The sequence below is a fragment of the Podarcis pityusensis genome, assembly GCF_964106645.2.
Source record: "Podarcis pityusensis genome assembly, chromosome: 15".
Taxonomy (NCBI): Eukaryota; Metazoa; Chordata; class Lepidosauria; order Squamata; family Lacertidae; genus Podarcis; species Podarcis pityusensis.
In genome coordinates, this window is record NC_138040.1 from 39,943,294 (window position 1) to 39,961,574 (window position 18,281).

Below are 18,281 nucleotides of genomic sequence, written 5' to 3' on the forward strand. Positions count from 1 at the left end.
GGAGGGGTTTGCAAGAATCTGGGAGCTTGTGTGGGTTTTTTTTGAATTTTTATGATTTTCTGTGACCATTGGGCCACTCTGCTGTTTTTTTAAAAATTTCTGGATTTGAATTTCTGTGTGGTGGGTGGCTGGGGGAACAGTTGAGGAGGGGTTTGCAAGAATCTGGAAGCTTGTGTGGTTTTTTTCTCAATTTTTATGATTTTTATTGTTCCTTCAATTTTTGAATTTATTGTTCCTTCAGTTTTTGAAATGCTCTTTACAGTATGTGTGACTTTAAAGAGCACTTAATAAACTCTTGTTGTACCAAATTTGGCTTTGTTTGGACTTTTTTTGACCATAGGAACGCATTAATTGAATTTCAATGCATTCCTGTGGGATTTCGTGCTTCGCAAGACGAAAAATTCACTAGACGAAAAAACTCGCGGAATGAATTAATTTCGTCTTGCGAGGCACCACTGTAAATAGGCTTAATCCTGGCCTTAGTGAACCAGTGTTCACCAAGTGTTCCAGCTCAGTATAAGACACTTTACTATAAGATGACTTTGGATCCCAGGTTGTTTCTGGGTCCAGTTTAACATGCTGGTTCTAAAGTTTCAAAACTCTAATTGGATTGAGACCAGGTTACTTATCTTTTCAGTTATTTATTTATTTATTTATTTATTTATTTATTTATTGCATTGGGTGTCTTTCTACCAAGACACCCAAGGTGGTTTACAATTTTTAAGGACTAAAACAAATATTTAAAGTTGGCATGGGGGGCAATCCTACTGGAACCGGCCCTACTGTTCTCTGTGCCTGCCTCCCTTGCCCTCTTCTTTCTCCTCACAAGTCAGACAGTATCAGAAAGATCACCCCCTCAGCCCTTACGCCTTCTGAAACCAAGGTCATCTTTGGAGGCCTTAATCCAGTGGCATTAGTAAAAGCGAGGCAGGTGGCTATCAAGGAGAGGGCCTTTTCAGTACTGGCACCCTGGAAGAAACATTTTTATTCACCCAGGATTTTAAATTGTGGGTTAAACTAAGCCTGGTCTGTTATAGTCTAATGTACTTTAACCCAGGCTGTTAACTGATTGTGTTGTCTCTAATGATGCATGTATTTTATTGCATGTTGTTAGTTTTGATTCTTATATCTCACATTTTAATGTTGTTTTGTTTTTAAGCTGCCCAGTACATATTAATATAAGGGTAGCGACATGAATGAATGAACTGACCACATCAATAAATGCTTCAGGGATTCAGCCTAAGACATCCAGTGGATCATGCCAGATTTATATCCTGTTCTTCCTCCTGAAGAACAGGGCAGCAGGTGGAGAAATGATTACAAAAATAATAATTTTAAAACAGTATAAACACATTGTAAACACAATTTAAAAACCTTCTTTCAACCAGTGATCTCAAGGTTGCCATGAACCCTGAGATCACTGGTTAAACATATAATAGATATTCCATTAGATGTTGGGTTCCATTTGCCTCCCAGTTTGGATTTTTACATGTTGTCATATAAACTAAAGCTGCTTTATATTGAGTCAGACCACTCAACTATCTAGTCCAGTATTGTCTACACTGAATAGTGTGGTGTTTCATAAACTAAGGCAGCCTTTGTCAACCGGGTGCCCTTCAGATGTTTTGGGCTACAATTCCCATCACCATTGTTGGGTGGAGATGGTAGGATTTGTCCAAAACCACGAGGAGGGCACCAGGTTGGAGAAGACTCCACTATGGTATCAAGTAGAGAGGAGTCTTTTACAGATCTCCTACCCATGGTCTTGTTACCTTGATGATGCCATGGATTTTTATTTTAATTTATTGCATTTATATTTCACCTTTTTTTAACCCAAGGACTTCAGAGTGCCATACATTGAATCTCCACAGCAACCCTATGAGGTAGGTTAGGCTGAGAGGCAGTGACTGGCCCAAGGTCACCCAGTGGGCTTCATGACTGAATGGGGGTTTGGACTCTGGTCCCATAAGTCCTGGTCCAACATCCTAACTACTGCACCACACAAGATTGCACCTGGGACTTTTTGCATGCAACACAAGCTGGTTCCATTGATTACTGGCATTCACCTCTTGGGGAGGGGGGCAGAAGGACCAAACATGACGCAACAGGGTCCATATTAACAAGTGTCCATCTTGAGTTCTGTGCTGTATATTGATTTGTTTCTTCCACCCTTTTCAGTGCCTCCACGGTTTAAAAAAGCTGCCTTTAATACAATTTCCTTTTAGTCCATGAGTGATGCCTTTCACACAAATTATGAATCTGCAAACAGAAAGCTTTCCCATGCACCCCGTTCCAGTCCAAGTGGTGAAAGAAAAATAGAGCAAGGGAAGGGGGGGTCAGAATTACAATGCTCGGGGGTTTAAAGTTGGAATTCCCGATTTTTCGATGGGAACCTTGCAACGACAATTAAAAAGAATGAAGAAGAAGTGAGGGTCTGAGTCATTTTGAACCTGTTTCCAGCCAATGCAAACAAATCGGCGGCATCACACATTTAGTAATAATCTGGAAAAGGTCCAGAGGTGCTGAAGTGTGTGGATGTGTGGGGAGGGATGTGTGCCGGTGCAGAAAGGAGCGCGGGGGGTGGGCGTTGAAATAGCACGCCTGTGTCTTTAATTCCCTTCCTGAAAGAAGGAAGTCTGCATAGCAATGACAGCCTCACTTGTTCGTGCCTTTAATATGTGATCTGTTTTCTCCAGTGGAGGGCACTCAGTGTATCGCAAACTAGAACATTAGCACCAACAAGCGCCTGAGCATCCTCGCTGTCTGAAAAGCCTTCTGAATGAGTACAGGAGAGCAGCCTCTCTCTTCCAGCACAGCTAACCAAAAACAGAAAAAGCCCAACAACAAGAACAAAAAGAGGGAACACTTTCAACCTGACCGGCTAAATGGAGAAAACTAACCAGCTCAGCTTTTAGGAAAAGCGGGTGGCGGGTCTGGTGGAGGAGGAGGAGGGGCGGGTTGACTTCTTCTACAGCTCTGGAGGCCTGGTGGCATCGTCGCCCATCGCCGGGGACCTGCCAGAGGATGGATTGCTGTGCCTGGGGATGGCAGGGGGCAGCCGCCTGAAGAGGGCTGCTCGGAGCCGGGCAAAGCTTCCTGCCCTTCTTTCTCCTCGAGAAGTTGCTTTCCCTCCGTGGTCCGCCGTCGCTCCAGCACTGAAGCTTCCCCATCGATGCTCCTGCTGATGTGCTCCATGGCTCTGAGAGGTTAACAAACCTGCAGCCCCCCACAACACCCGCTCCATTCCTCTTCCTGCCCCATCACTCATACCCCATCCTCCAGTCCTGTATCCCCCTCCCCAACCCCCCATCATCCCCATCCCCTAACCCTCCCCCATCTCCCCTAAATTCTTTTTCGTCCCCCTCCCCCCTCTCTCGGGAACTTTGTGTAGGTTCCTGGCATTCACGCCGGATGGCGGTGAAGTAGGTGGCAGCTGGGCTTGTGTGTGACATGAACATTGTGATGGTTTAAAGGAGAGAGACCGACTTGGAAAGGGGGGGAGAAAAGGAAGAAGGGGGAAAACCATCTTCACCAACAAGAAGCAAAACAGCTGGAAAGAAAGGGGGACACAGTTGCCGATGACAAAAGGATGGGTAAGCGAACTTTTCACTATCTGTAGGACAGCTGCATAAAGAGATATAGATATATATAACGTGTTTGTGTCACGGCACCGCTCGTGCTTTATTTCGCCAGGTGACTCACTTGCTATTATATTTTTAGCTTCTGTGTTTTGTCCCTTCCTGCCCTGCTCTGTTTCTGTCCCTGCAGTGTCCCTTTTTGTGATTAATCTCTCGAAGCATGTACTTACTTAATTGATACACATACATCCTTTAGTTATACATACCATCCTGGAGTGATTTTGCTCTCCCATCCACCCCCCACCTCCTCCCCCGCTCCTGCCCCAGCTCTGCTTCTCTTTTGCTTCCATGTCCACACATAAGTAGATAAATGCATGTTCCATCCCCATCCAGGATTTGCTGGGTTTCATATTGGGCAAGCTTTTCTGGGGGACATCTGAATTTTTAGCCCTTTTGCTGAATGCAGGAAAGCAAAGTGAGGAAGAGGTATTTTGCTGTAGACCTGCGTTCAGGAGGGCTGAGTTGGTATCTGAGGGGGGGACACTCCTCCCAAAATATATGCTTAGATCTTCAGCAGTCATTTGATAGCTGCTCCTTCCCCACCCCCTCCAATTGTGACAGGTTACATTTTCCCCTCCATCTGTAAGCCAAAAACCATTTCTATTTGGCTGCTGTTCCTGTCTTAGGGGCAAAAAGAAAATAACAGAATTTAAATGAAAAAGCCTTGCCACTGAAGTGAAAGATTAGAAACAAGAGTCAAAAGATCTTTAGATTAGGAATACTTCCTTGCTCTAAGTAACACACACACACACACACACCACTAACACACACAGAGTATCTCTTGATTTCAACCAGGGACATCAGAGAAACTAACTATATGTTCTCCCTCTCTGTCCTGTCCCTTTTCTCCCCTCTCTTTCCCACTAATAATAATAATAATAATAATAATAATAATAATAATAAACTATTTATTATTGAGAAGACAATAGCTCTTTCTCAAAAATTCTCCTGATGAAAAAATGCAGTTGAATCATCAGAAAGATTACAACTCTGGAAAGAACCATTGGCTCAAAGATTATTGTAAGGGCTGAAAAAGTCTCTCTCTGCTCCCGACTTCACCACACACACTTTGTGAATATACATGCATGCAAGACCCTCATAGTTATTCAGAAAACATGGGCTATGTGGGCTGCATGCACACTGAAGCGTTACAGTACAATAAGTTGCTGGCATGTGGAATGTAAAATACTAAAATTGGCTAGAATCTGATGCATATCTGACTCTGTTGCTGCTAGGAGTATGCCATTCACATCAAGCTAAATGAATATTATTCTGCAAACATCTGTCATATATACACATACACTAAAATAAACCCATGCCGCTGTGCATTAAAACATACCTGTAGGTGATAGTTATCACTATATAAGCAATGATATATGAAGATAGATATGCAAGTGTGTTACGATTATTAGGAAGCCTTTTATTTATTAGGATGCTATCTCTGAGACTTCCTAATACACAAGATATGACACACCAGGCATGCACGCCAATCTACCTTTCTGCAGGCTTGAATTATTTTTTAGCTCACATGAAAGAATCCTACCTTGCACTCTGTTGGAAGATCATTTCAACATATATATATATATATATGCATAGTTTTGATGACTACTAGTTTGCTATACTATAAAGATCAGTTATAAATTTGGGTTGCTAATTCGTAAGGGGTCGATGGGACCTGTACTAGCAAGTTGGTTTATTAAGAAACCTCCTGCTTCTTCGGGAACTATGAACAGCCCTAGAGTCAGTCATTTTTCCTTCCAAAAGCTATATCACAGTGACTTGACAAATATGTTTATTGTGAAAATCCCAGCATCCCAGGAATAAGGATGTTCTGGTGAGATGTAGCTTGCTGATGCACATGGGGATGAGTCAAAAACAAGTGGAAGTGGGGAGGGCTTAATTCCTCCTCAAAGGTCATAAATCAAACCAAGGTAACTGAATAGTGTGGTGGTATATATGAACTGGGAAGAGCAGAAGGAAGAAGCAACGGAAGAAGGGATAGAAGAGCAAGCATTTCCAGGCAAAACAAATAGGGAAAGAATCAGTAAGAAGGCTAGACTTGCTCTTGCTCTGTCTTATTAGAAGGTCCCACTGATGAATCCGGAGCCTCTGGTTTATTTGGTTTTACAATGTATGTTTCTCATCTTCTTAATATTGCAGGTTTCCATGTAATCAAGCAGCTGAGAGGCATGAGTGCAGTGTTGGTGCTCCTCCCTACAGTGCTGTTTGTGACGCTCACCGGGGCTCAGCGAGCTTGCCCCAAGAATTGCAGATGTGATGGCAAAATTGTCTACTGCGAATCTCATGCATTCAGAGACATCCCTCAGAACATTTCCGGAGGGTCTCAAGGCTTATCGTTGCGGTACAACAGCATCCAGAAGCTTAAGCCAAATCAGTTTGCAGGCCTTCACCAACTCATATGGCTATACCTTGACCATAATTACATCAGTTCTGTAGATGAGGATGCCTTCCAGGGCATCCGTAGGCTGAAGGAATTAATTCTGAGCTCCAACAAAATTACCCACCTGCAAAACAAAACATTTCACCCAGTCCCCAATCTCCGCAATCTGGACTTGTCATACAACAAGCTGCAGGCACTGCAGTCTGAGCAGTTTAAAGGTCTCCGCAAGCTCTTGATCTTGCACTTACGTTCAAACTCATTGAAAACCGTTCCAATTCGAGTTTTCCAAGATTGTCGCAATCTCGATTTTCTGGATTTGGGCTACAATCGCCTACGGAGTTTATCCCGCAATGCTTTTGCTGGCCTCTTGAAGCTAACGGAGCTCCACTTGGAGCACAACCAGTTTTCTAAGATCAACTTTGCTCACTTTCCACGTCTCTTCAACCTCCGCTCAATCTACTTGCAATGGAATAGGATCAGATCCATCAGCCAAGGTTTAACGTGGACTTGGAGTTCCTTACACAACTTGGATTTATCAGGGAATGACATTGCAGGGATTGAACCTGGGACGTTCCAGTGCCTGCCCAACTTGCAGAAACTCAACCTGGATTCCAACAAACTCACCAACATCTCTCAGGAGACTGTCAATGCCTGGATTTCTTTAATATCCATCACTCTCTCTGGAAATATGTGGGAATGTACTCGGAGCATTTGCCCTCTATTTAATTGGCTTAAAAGCTTCAAAGGAAACAAGGAAAGTACCATGATTTGTGCAGGCCCAAAGCATATCCAGGGTGAGAAAGTGAGTGATGCTGTAGAAACCTACAACATTTGTGCTGAAATTCCAGTCGTGGTGACTGAAAAGCCCTACCAGGCTCCTAAAACTCAGCAGAGGCCCATTTTTGTTCCAAAGCCTACTCTTCCCAAACTGGAAGACTATCAGCCAACCTCTTTTACAGCAAATCCTTCTCCAGATTTCCCAACATCTGGACCAGAGCCAGAGTATGAGCATGTTTCCTTTCACAAGATTATTGCTGGAAGTGTGGCCCTCTTTCTATCGGTGGCTATGATTTTGTTGGTCATCTACGTCTCATGGAAGCGCTACCCAGCCAGCATGAAACAGCTCCAACAACACTCTCTTATGAAGAGGCGCCGGAAAAAAGCTCGAGAGTCTGAAAGGCAAATGAACTCCCCTTTACAGGAGTATTATGTGGACTACAAGCCGACAAATTCCGAGACCATGGATGTATCGGTTAATGGATCTGGACCCTGCACGTATACCATTTCTGGCTCCAGGGAATGTGAGGTATGAACCATGATCCTCCTAAATCCATTTCTGCTGCTGGGAAGGAGAGGTAAATGTTCGAAGCTCTTGAGGTGTCTCTAATCACTAGAAAGATTAATGAGCCTTTTTGCTTTTGGGTTTGCCCAGTGTGAAAGGTTATTTAATTAAATTACAGCAATCAGGAAAGTGACTGTGGTTATTTTCAATAGTTCAGTCCCGAAAGGGGCTTGTTCAAGTCTGAGATGAGGTTGGAATAAACAGCAATGATGAAGGCATTTAGGCCTGTCTTTTAGCCTCTAGACATTTTATGCTGGTTCAAAGTTGTTGGCCTCACGGGCATTACTTCTGCCACACCCTTGATGTAAAGGGGGGAGGTGAATAAGGCTGTATTTTGTTAGACTCTAACAGGGGGTGAGAAACCGAGTACTTAAACATCCTGGTTTTGCCTAGGGCGGGGGGTGCATCAGTGCAAAATCCCATGGCTTTTCTGACCTATTTCAAATGAATTATCAAGCAGAGGACTTTATGAACTTTCCTCCCAGTATTTTTGTCCTAGTTCCTCAATGCATTTAGGAATGTGCTTTAAAATCTCAGAATGCAAGGAAGGAAAATGTTCTGTTAAGTCCTTTTTAAAGTGCCTTGATAAATAAAGGATTTAAATGTGGTCCTAATTTTTAAAAAATCAAAACTCAAATAAGCATTTTTATTTTTTATTTTTGCTGAAATTAAGAACTTGAGAAGAAAACAAATAAAGCTTCTATTGGCAGGCCCTGCTTAATGCCTCATGTGTCAATTTTAGATCTGCAGGAACCAGTCAACAACTCTGTTTCATTGGAGTCCATTTGTATCAGGTGGATATTCTGGTTCATGTTTATACAGTATATTTTGGCAAGAATATTTGTTGCTGCCTCAAAGGCAGGCATCTCCACAGGAACTGGGAGCCCACAGCTTCATAGGGGGCTTGTGGGGGGGGGGAATGAAGAGTATTACCGTAATTATTGTTCTCTTGGTGCACCTTGGCACCATGGCACTTGAATGCTGAGAACAGTTTCTTCCCTCTCTGTTGATTGACAGTAGACTGACTGTGTCGTGCAATAACCTTTACCCAAATCTGTCAGACCAATGTCCACTTTTGTGTGCAGAAAGTTGGGTGTAACCTAAGATGGGCACACTCTGTGATGGATTTCTGTGACTATGCTGCAACATTGACTCTTTGGGCTTCTTATGCCAGCACCCTTAGCTAATATGTGCACTCTGGTGGAATGACAACTGGGATCACAACTGTAGTAATTGACTTTCTTCATTGTAGTTGGCATTCTGTTTGGATGGAATTCATATATCCATATATATATATATATATATATATATATATATATATATTCACAATTTTAACAGGGTATAGTGACCCTACCATGGAATGGAGTGAAAGGACAGATGGATATCCAAATATTTATAATTTTAAATGTTTTTCTCTGCCTGTTTGACAAATGTTCTTCTCTATCAGGTTTTATGTCAATCTATCCCCCCCCCCAAAAAAAAAATCAGAAAGAAAAACAAGCCTATAAGTCCTGCTCAAAGCCCACTGAACTCAATGAACTACTCAATATGAGTTTATTGGGGCTTAGGTAATGCTCATAGTGTATATCAGATGCCATGCTTGACAGATCACTGTAGACTGAACTTGTTCAGTGTCAACAGAGGAAGAGAAGTAGGTCTTCCTCAGGGACATAGAATGAGTCTAGGATATTTTTCTTCCATGTAGAAATGAATCAAGATGATACAACATTAAAGCTTGTAGGAATCAAAGGCCAATCCCACGGTCTCATAAACAAATCAAAGGATATGTGTTGCCTTGTAAATGTTGTTTTAGGCTTCTGCTGCAAATGACTGCTTTGCTAAAAGTACCAAGTAACATTTAAGCTAAGACTAAAGACCATTTGCTCTTTCCCATAGCAGTAATAATAATTTTCCAAAGGCAAATACAGGATTGTCTTTGGTAGCAAGTGCTAAAACCTTATCATGGGTCCTGGAGGCAGTGATGAGAGTAGGCTGGCAGGCGAATTGCAGTTGGACAATTGTATCCCCAAAACCAGTGAGCAGATCAAGGGCATTTCTTTCAAATGTGTGTAATTAGGTGCCTGTGCTTTCCTTCAATGCGCTGATGTAATTTTGAAGAAAGGAGCAATGCAACTGTAAACTGACTTTTATTTTTTATTTTTTAATAATATTTATTACTTTTCCAACAATTTAAACACTACAAAAACAATACAATACAATACAAAAACACTACATAACATTGACACATTAAACACATTGAACTAACGAAACAAAACAAAAACAGTAAAATAAATCAAACAATTTCATTATCCCATCTTTCATTCACTTATTTCCATGACCTCCTCACACCTCCCTTTTTGTATTCCACTTCTGTTAGATGTTTCAGCAATTCCTTTCCATCTTCCTCTGTTTTCTATCCTATAATTATCTTAACACATTCTAACCTTATTTTTTCCTTTAATGCTCTATTAATCTATTTATACTTAATTCCTTATAACATTTCTACTAAAGCCATATAACTTCATTCCAGCATTTTTCTAACATTCATTAACTTTACAGTATCTCTGTAAATAGTCTTTAAACTTTTTCCAATCTTCTTCCACCAACTCTTCTCCCTGGTCTCGGATTCTGCCAGTCATTTCCGCCAATTCCATATAATCCATCAACTTCATCTGCCATTCTGTAAACTGACTTTTACAGCAACTACTTACGTATGGCATTTGAGGGCTAGAAAATTCTCTTCTGTCATATGTACAGTAAATGAGTGTAAAAAAGGGACACGGGTGGCGCTGTGGTCTAAACCACTGAGCCTCTTGGGCTTGCTGATCAGAAGGTTGGCGGTTCGAATCCCCATGATGGGGTGAGCTCCTGTTGCTCTGTCCCAGCTCCTGCCAACCTAGTAGTTCGAAAGCACACCAGTGTGAGTAGATAAATAGGTGCGGTTGCAACGGCAAGGTAAACGGCATTTCCGTGTGCTCTGGTTTCTGTCATGGTGTTCCATTGCACCAGAAGTGGTTTAATCATGCTGGCCACATGACCCAGAAAACTGTCTGTGGACAAACGCCGACTCCCTCAGCCTGAAAGCAAGATGAGCACCACAACCCCATAGTCGCTTTTGACTGGACTTAACTGTCCAGCGGAACTTTACCTTTACCTAAATGAGTGCAAGTTTGATAGGATTTGCAGTCAGTGGCATATCTGATTGCAGACCAGGCTCCATGCTTCAGTGGCTAGTACCCTCTGTTACACCCCTCCTACAAAGGTGGGTCTCTGATTATTAAGGCAGGCTGCCATTTACATTTTCCACAAATCCAATTTTTCACAATCCCTGAAACTACATCATGGATATTGCAAGAAAATAAACTGCCACTATGTAAGCTAGGGGCCTAGGCACTATACCTATAAGGTTATATTACCCCTTATACATCCAGCCAATCACTGTTCTCTTCAGGAAAAGGAGTCCTGCAGATACCATCTATCTGATCAGGAAGTCTCCATACAAAGTAGGAACTTGGCCTTTAGTGTGATGGCACCTAGCCTTTGGAACCCCCTCCCATTATATACCAGCCTGGTATTGTCTCCATTACTTTTTCAGCACATGTTGAAGACCTTTCTTTCCCCAAAAGCTTTTTAAGTGGGTATTTTAATCCCAGTATGTATCTGTGTGGGACATATAACTGTTGTATCGCTTTGGGGTATTTTGTGGGATGTGATTCAGAAATGAAACAAACAAACAAATAATAAATAGGGCATGACAAAGACTTAGGGAATGAGAGAAAAGCGAATGTGCTCTTACTTCCTCATGGCCCTTGAGTATTTGCATTTGACAGAGACAAGATATCCCAGATATAAATAGCTTCATTAAGCTGATTTGCAACTGAAAAGGCTCTATCACAAAAGATAATGAAATGCTCTTATTGTGCCAGAATAAGTAATCTGGCCAGGAATTTCACTTTGTCTGTCAATATTGTCTTTCTAAAGCCATAAATCCTGTCCACCTTTATGGGTCTTAAAGCCACAATGTATGCAGTGCATAGCTTGTGACCCACTAAGCCAAACCCAGCTTACTTGCCAGATATTATTATTTATAGAGAGATGTAGCTGTAAAGATTCAGTGCTATATCAGCAGTGCATGAGATATGACTTGGTGAGTCCTACCGGATACCCAAAAACCGTCACCTTTTAACTGCCCTGACCTGACAGGGGAAGGCAGTTAAATGTTAGTCCCCATTGGCTCATCCTAAGAACCCTTGAGGATTCCTATCAAACCATGAACAAGCTTTAAAAAGAATGCTTGAATATATGCCTTCCCTGTACATTTCCTACATCAAGTAGGGGAAAACCTCACCTGGAAATGGGAAGGTCAAGCTTTGACACAGATGATGCTCAAGGTATCAACCATCCTGCCATTGGGGAGCTTGTAGTTTTCAAATATGAAGTGCCATGATTTCCTAAGAGGAAATTATGTTCTGTGTATAACTTCCAGCTAAGGAGAGAGCAAAGGGACGCGGGTGGCGCTGTGGGTTAAACCACAGAGCCTAGGGCTTGCCGATCAGAAGGGCAGCGGTTCGAATCCCCGCGACGGGTTGAGTTCCCGTTGCTTGGTCCCTGCTCCTGCCAACCTAGCAGTTCGAAAGCACATCAAATTGCAAATAGGGAAGGTAAACGGCGTTTCCGTGCGCTGCTCTGGTTCACCAGAAGCGGCTTAGTCATGTTGGCCACATGACCTGGAAGCTGTACGCCGGCTTCCTCGGCCAGTAAAGCAAGATGAGAGCTGCAACCCCAGAGTCATCCATGACTGGACCTAATGGTCAGGGGTCCCTTTACCTTTAAGGAGAGAGCTAGGATGTAAGTCCTCCATACTTTTCTGCTATCCGCTCAAGAGAGGTAAGGCTCAAAGAAAAGTGAGGTTTATGTGAAGCAAAGGGTAGTTATAAGCCCCATTTCAAGTCAGGCTAAGGTAAAAAAAAAATGGACCCAAATTAAAATGGAGCCAGAATTTTTGAGTGGACAAAGTTCATACTTAGAGCTCCCCATGCCTCGAGTGTGTTGTTACCAGTAATAGGCCACAAGGCCACAGATGAATCATAATTATTGAAAGGTGAACATTTACCAACAATAATGGCCAATGCAAAGTTCTTTGATGTGCTAGAAAATGCAACTGAGATTTGGCAATTTTCAGTAGGAGTTCTAGAACTTATACCAGGGATCTAATTTGGTTAGCAACAGTAGACTCTATGTGCTCAAAATAAAGAGAATTTGTGGCTAAACTGTTGTATGCAGAAGAATTGTGGTTTAGAGTGATAAGTTTGCTGAGATATAAATCACTTGGTCCACCTGAGGTGTACTAAGCACAGAAGTGCCCTGATGAAGGAGGGGAGAAGTAATACTGCAATCTCCTGTACTAGTACTGAGCGCAGAATTATAGCTCCAATGCATAATTCCTTAATGTAAACTGTAGGTATCCCAGACTGTATCATGCAAACCTGCTTTGACCACGATTAGTGCTAAAACTATGGTTAACAAGGATACTGTTGCAGTTATAATGTTAACCATAGTTCAAATCAGAAAGGGAGAAGGGAATCTTGCACAAGAAAGGGGAACCCATGAACTTATGGTAAATTTCTAATTTACTAACTATAATTAAATGGTCTCTAACTGCCCCCCCCCCCAATGCAAGAAGATCAAACGTATCCATTCTGAAGGAAATCAGCCCTGAGTGCTCCCTGGAAGGACAGATCGTGAAGCTGAGGCTCCAATACTTTGGCCACCTCATGAGAAGACTCCCTGAAAAAGACCCTGATGCTGGGAAAGATGGAGGGCACAAGGAGAAGGGGACGACAGAGGACAAGATGGTTGGACAGTGTTCTCGAAGCTACAAACATGAGTCTGACCAAACTGCGGGAGGTAGTGGAAGATAGGAGTGCCTGGCGTGCTCTGGTCCATGGGGTCACGAAGAGTTGGACACGACTAAACGACTAAACAACAACTGCCCCCAAAATGCTGGGACCATCATGCAAACCCTTAAGCCATCATGGCTTCTCACTTTGTCATGCAGAGTCCTGAATTCCCACTGCCCTAAAAAAGAAAACCTCAAAGCTTTCTCCACTTTTTCATTCATTGCCCCTTCCATCTCCTGGCCAGGGAAAGAGAGAAGCAGCAACCTACTTTGGGTTCTCATTTGCATGCTCTTATGAGCTGTGCAGGTAAGAGTCTGCTCTGCATCCAAACCTCTTAGGATCAGCCCAGGTTCTTTGCATTGCTGCCTCCCCTTTCATTGCCAGTTTTGTTTGGGAACCAGAAGTGTCATTGAGCCACCACCACCTGTGTGGGTGGCGGGCATTTCCTCTTTGTCTCCTGTTTGAGAGAGATGTAGAGAAATATGTGGCTTAAAAGGAACTGGACTAGATTCCTAGAGAGGAAGGGGATTTGGGAAGATGGGGAAGGGTCCTCTGAAGCAAAAACACTTCCCTTCAAAATCCCCTTCCTGCTTGGCTTCTCACATGGACAGGAAAAAGGCATTGATCTCTCCCACGAGCTGAAATGGTGGCGCCTTCTGAAATCTGATATGAGTTTTCCTGTTTTGTGCATTTGGGTGAAGGGGAGTCCCAGGGCAGCTGGGAGAGAGGTTGCCTGGGCTGGGTGTATGTGCAGCTGATCCATCCAGGATTCACCACAGCACCAGGATGCTGCAGTTGTTTATACATGCATAATTTGCTCAGAAATTGGAACTACTGAAAAAAGGGAAGTTTATGTATCCCCAAACTCAAAAGTTTATATGTTCCTGGACCCCAAAATAAACATTGGGATTATTTATTAAATTTGTTCACAGGATAAAATCACAATGTAAAAACACAATTGCAATAAAAATGGATGTTCAAAGGTATTCTGCTTCCCAAATACTCATAAATGCATGATAGTCATGAATGCATAAATACTCATAAATGCATATTCGACACACACAAACACACATTTAGTTGTATTTATTGATTTGGGGTTTCTTTTTCCCTCAGGCTTTCCTAAATGCAATACATAAATTCAAAGATTTCTGTGCTCAAAATATTGCAGTTTTTGATGTCTCCTCTAATAACTTTAGTGGTTGACCAGGAGGAAATGCACAAGCAGTGATACTGATGTTGAATAAAAAGTCCCTACTTTCAGCTGAGGAAAGTTGGAGGGTGTGTAATAATTCAGAATCAGAAAGCATTGTATGTGCACCAAGCTTTTCTTATAAAGAGATGAAGTAAAGCATATGCTTCTATATTTGCAATTCCTTAGTCTTACTAATACATATCATCTCATGTATTCTGTGCAGGAAGAGTGGTATATTTTCAGCTCATGTCAGTAATAAATCACCACCCATTCCCTTCTCACTGCTAAATATGAGGCCTGGCTGTTATTTGTATCTCTTCTATTACAGCTAGACAATTAGGGTTGCATGAAAGCAACTTCTTATTCTTTGGTGATCACTCGTAGCCAAGTAAGATTGTCTTCCATGAACATGGTCTTAATAGTGAGTCCATAAGTGACTGTGGAGGCCAATTCTGGAATCACATTTCCCGGGACAGAGGTTTCCGGGCAGAAGTTGATCACAGTGAGGGTTTGCCAAACATGCCTTCCTCTTAGCACATTTCTCCCTTTCATCCTGGTTTCAAGTGTCTTCAAAGTCCATGACACCTTTGGTAAAGGCTTTTCTTCAAATGGAGGGCCTGCAGACCAGTATTACCCAATAGTTGGTGTTTAAACTACATTTTTTAATATTTGCCTTGGGGGAGTCTTTAAACCTTTTTGTTGACCTCCAGCATTACGCCTTCCATTTTTAAGTTCAGAATAGAGTAGTTGCTTTGGAAGACGATAATCAGGCATCCGAACAACATGACCAGTCCAACAAAGTTGATGTTGAAGAATCTTTGCTTCGACACTTATGATCTTTGCTTCCTCCAGTACACTGACATTAGTTTGCCTGTCTTCCCAAGTGATGTGTAAAAATTTTCAGATCATAGGAACATGCAAGCCCATTCACCATGACAAGGTGATGATCCAGCAAGTGAGATGAAAGCAACTACTATAATGATAGTAAGACATTGCTCAAATGCAATGCTTTGCTTGAATTTAATATTGTTTGTCTCCATAGCTACCAAGTTCCAGTAATAAAAAGGTAGACCTACACCTTGTGGTACTAAAGACATATGGAATATAGGTCCTGCCTAGTAACTTAAGAATGAATCAAAGGGTGGATAATTGTAAGAACTGGACATGGGATATAGGTACATGATATATAGCTGGATGGATAGCTATACAAGCACACACAGTTTTAAATAAGCAAACATGCAAGGCAAACGTACCTCTTAAGTATGTTTGGAAGGAATAGTATGTTGTAAGAAGGAATCATGAGTTGGTTTTTACAAAGTGGAATCATATAGACAGGGCTGTCTTTAGCATATGCGCTGCTGGGGTGCAAAAATCTGCCCAGCACCCCAAAATTTAGTTAAGCCCCCAAATTACCATATTTTTCTATCTGACGCTCCTGTGTATAAGGACCCCTCATGCGTTTTCATGGACAAGTTTTTCTGGTTGTTTCAACTGTGTGTGTGTGTGTGTGTACATGCATGCTATTGAGCTCATCTCCTGCTTACGGTCATCCCAGAGGTATCTGTCTGACCTCTGTAAAAACAGGATGCTGGACCAGATGGACCTGATTCAGCAGGGCTCTTATGTTCCTCCAAAGCCCCCCATATCTCTATTTTTTGGTTGTCTGAGGATTCCCCTTGTTTCTTGCAGAGCAAAGTAGTCAACATTCCTTGCAAAGTCAAGATATGTTAATTGCTGTTAACTGTGGTCTATGATTTTTAAGGGGCTCAAGGAATTATTTTGATATGAAAAGCAAAGGTGAAGGATATTTGACTCAGCCCTTGAAATATATAGGAAGGCTCTTGTAGGTGGACAAATCTCTAGGCATTGGTCATACTTTCTGTTCACATAGGTGAACTCTGGCGCTAGCCAGTTGTTCTTCCATCCAAGTCCTTATATCCAACACAGCAACTGTGATGTGTGTGTGTGTGTGTGTGTATTCAGTAGCATAATTGGAGCACCTGTTTTCATTGCTTTTGGTAAGGCTTGATGATATTTGAGCTTTCCTAAGAAATTTGAACTCTTAAAAACATGACCCAAGATCCCTTAAAAATAATTGTTCTCTATTGTTTCCAGTTGTGGAAGCACAAAATTGGAGGAGAGCGAAGAAAGTAGATGACACCAGTGTACAATCAGCACAAAAGAAAGAAGGGGGAAAAACCTGCTTTGCTTTTCTTGCAAAGTAATTGTGGGAAGATCAGTACTAGTTTCTGGGTTAACATGACACAGGCTGTCCTTCCCCGAAATAATGCAGTAGTCATAATCTCACTCACCCACACACTAAAATAACTGGGCACATATTGTTTTAAGATTTTTACATATTTAGTCTAACTTTTCTTTTATGCAGATTAGATGTCATAAGCATATATAACATTTATGGCTACCTACAATATAATTTTAAATCATAATTATTATTATTTTTAAAAAATAATTGATTTAGGCATTCTCATATGAAATTAGTACCTTGCAGCTTCATATAATCAAATCGTATGCATAGCACCCAGGTTCCCATTCTAATCAAAGTTTGAGATCCAGGTTTGAGATAAATTTGCAACCCCTGACGTGTGCAGAATCTCTGTACAACCTCAGACGCAAGGAAAATACTCTGTTTCAGCACAGGTGAAACAATATCTGTTCATATTGCTGTATTCTGCTCCTGTTTTCTGAGTGGTAAAACATTTCAGGGGCACAGTGCTTACCTGACTTTCATTTCTTTTGGATTCTTATTGGTGTTTTGGAATATTTGCATTTGTTTGTTTGTTTGTCTGCAATGTGCAGGTGGCGTGTAGGTGGGGGCACAGCTTAAACCGTCAACAGCCAACTAAAGCCCACCACTCCTACGTCAGATACTAGGGATGCTTACAAAGCCCAAAATACTGTGACTCTCTCTTTCTCAAAACTTCAGTTTTTGTATTTTACGACTTCCTTTCATGTGACAGGGAGGCAGGGTAAGCATGATTTTTTTTATTCTGACCTTCTTGGGTCATCTTGCCTCTTATTGAGATGTATCACCTGAATCTTCTTTGGTGATCACGTGTAGCCAAGTAAGATTGTCTCCCATGAAAATGGCCTTAAGAGTGAGTCTGTAAGTGACTATGTAGGCCAATTCTGATCCACAGCTGAATACCACAGGCTATCAACATTCTTTTTTCTAAGAGATGGGCCAGGTATTGCCTCAAGGCAGTGGTGAGTAACCTCAGGCCCAGAGGCCAAATGTGGCTCTTAGGATTCTCCTCAGATAACACCTCTTCCTTAACCACTCTTCGCAAGTCACACACTTCACCAGCCCTATTTTGCACCCTCTGTGAGTATTTTTGCCGAGCTGGAATGTTTCCTTACTTGCTTGGATAGATGGATGACAGATAAAAAGGGTTGTTGAGTATGTGTAGAAACTAGCCTACTGCACAAATGTAACACCACTTTTTTTTCCTCTGGCCCTCCCCACCACTGACATGGGGCTCTCAGAAGCTTGCCCAGAAGGAAATGCGGTCCTCAGTCTGAAAAAGGTTCCCCAACCCAGCATCATGGCAGCCATATTAATAGCCCTGTTCACAGAAACCTGAAATAAAACCCATAAGAGTACATTTCAAATATGAAGCTTGACACTGAATACAGACACCAGAGTTGAGCTTAGTTAACCCTGACTCAAATTAATAACACTTCAGGGCATCTGGTGGTGCCTTAAAGACTGTGACATGGCATGAAATATCTCTGGAAGAGAGAGGAGAGAGAGAGAGAATCCTTGGGGATGCACTTAGCTCTTCATGCC

The 18,281-nt window shown here is 42.0% G+C and overlaps 1 protein-coding gene across 4 annotated transcripts in view; it reads left to right on the plus strand.

Moving 5' to 3' along the window:
* Positions 1 to 2,657: 2,657 nt before the first annotated feature.
* The window catches only part of LRRTM4 (leucine rich repeat transmembrane neuronal 4), a 430,913-nt gene continuing 415,289 nt past the window's right edge, over positions 2,658 to 18,281 (plus strand). For 2 of the 4 annotated variants that reach the window (XR_013979719.1, XM_080982457.1), the window contains exons 1-2: positions 2,658 to 3,593; positions 5,799 to 7,394. Coding sequence is in view for 3 of the 4 variants with exons in the window: in XM_080982457.1 (XP_080838583.1) it covers positions 3,590 to 3,593; positions 5,799 to 7,351 (1,557 nt within the window). In the remaining variant the exon portion in view is untranslated. The remainder of the gene's footprint in view (positions 3,594 to 5,798; positions 7,395 to 18,281) is intronic. The other 2 variants (XM_080982455.1, XM_080982456.1) reach the window with 1 other exon arrangement.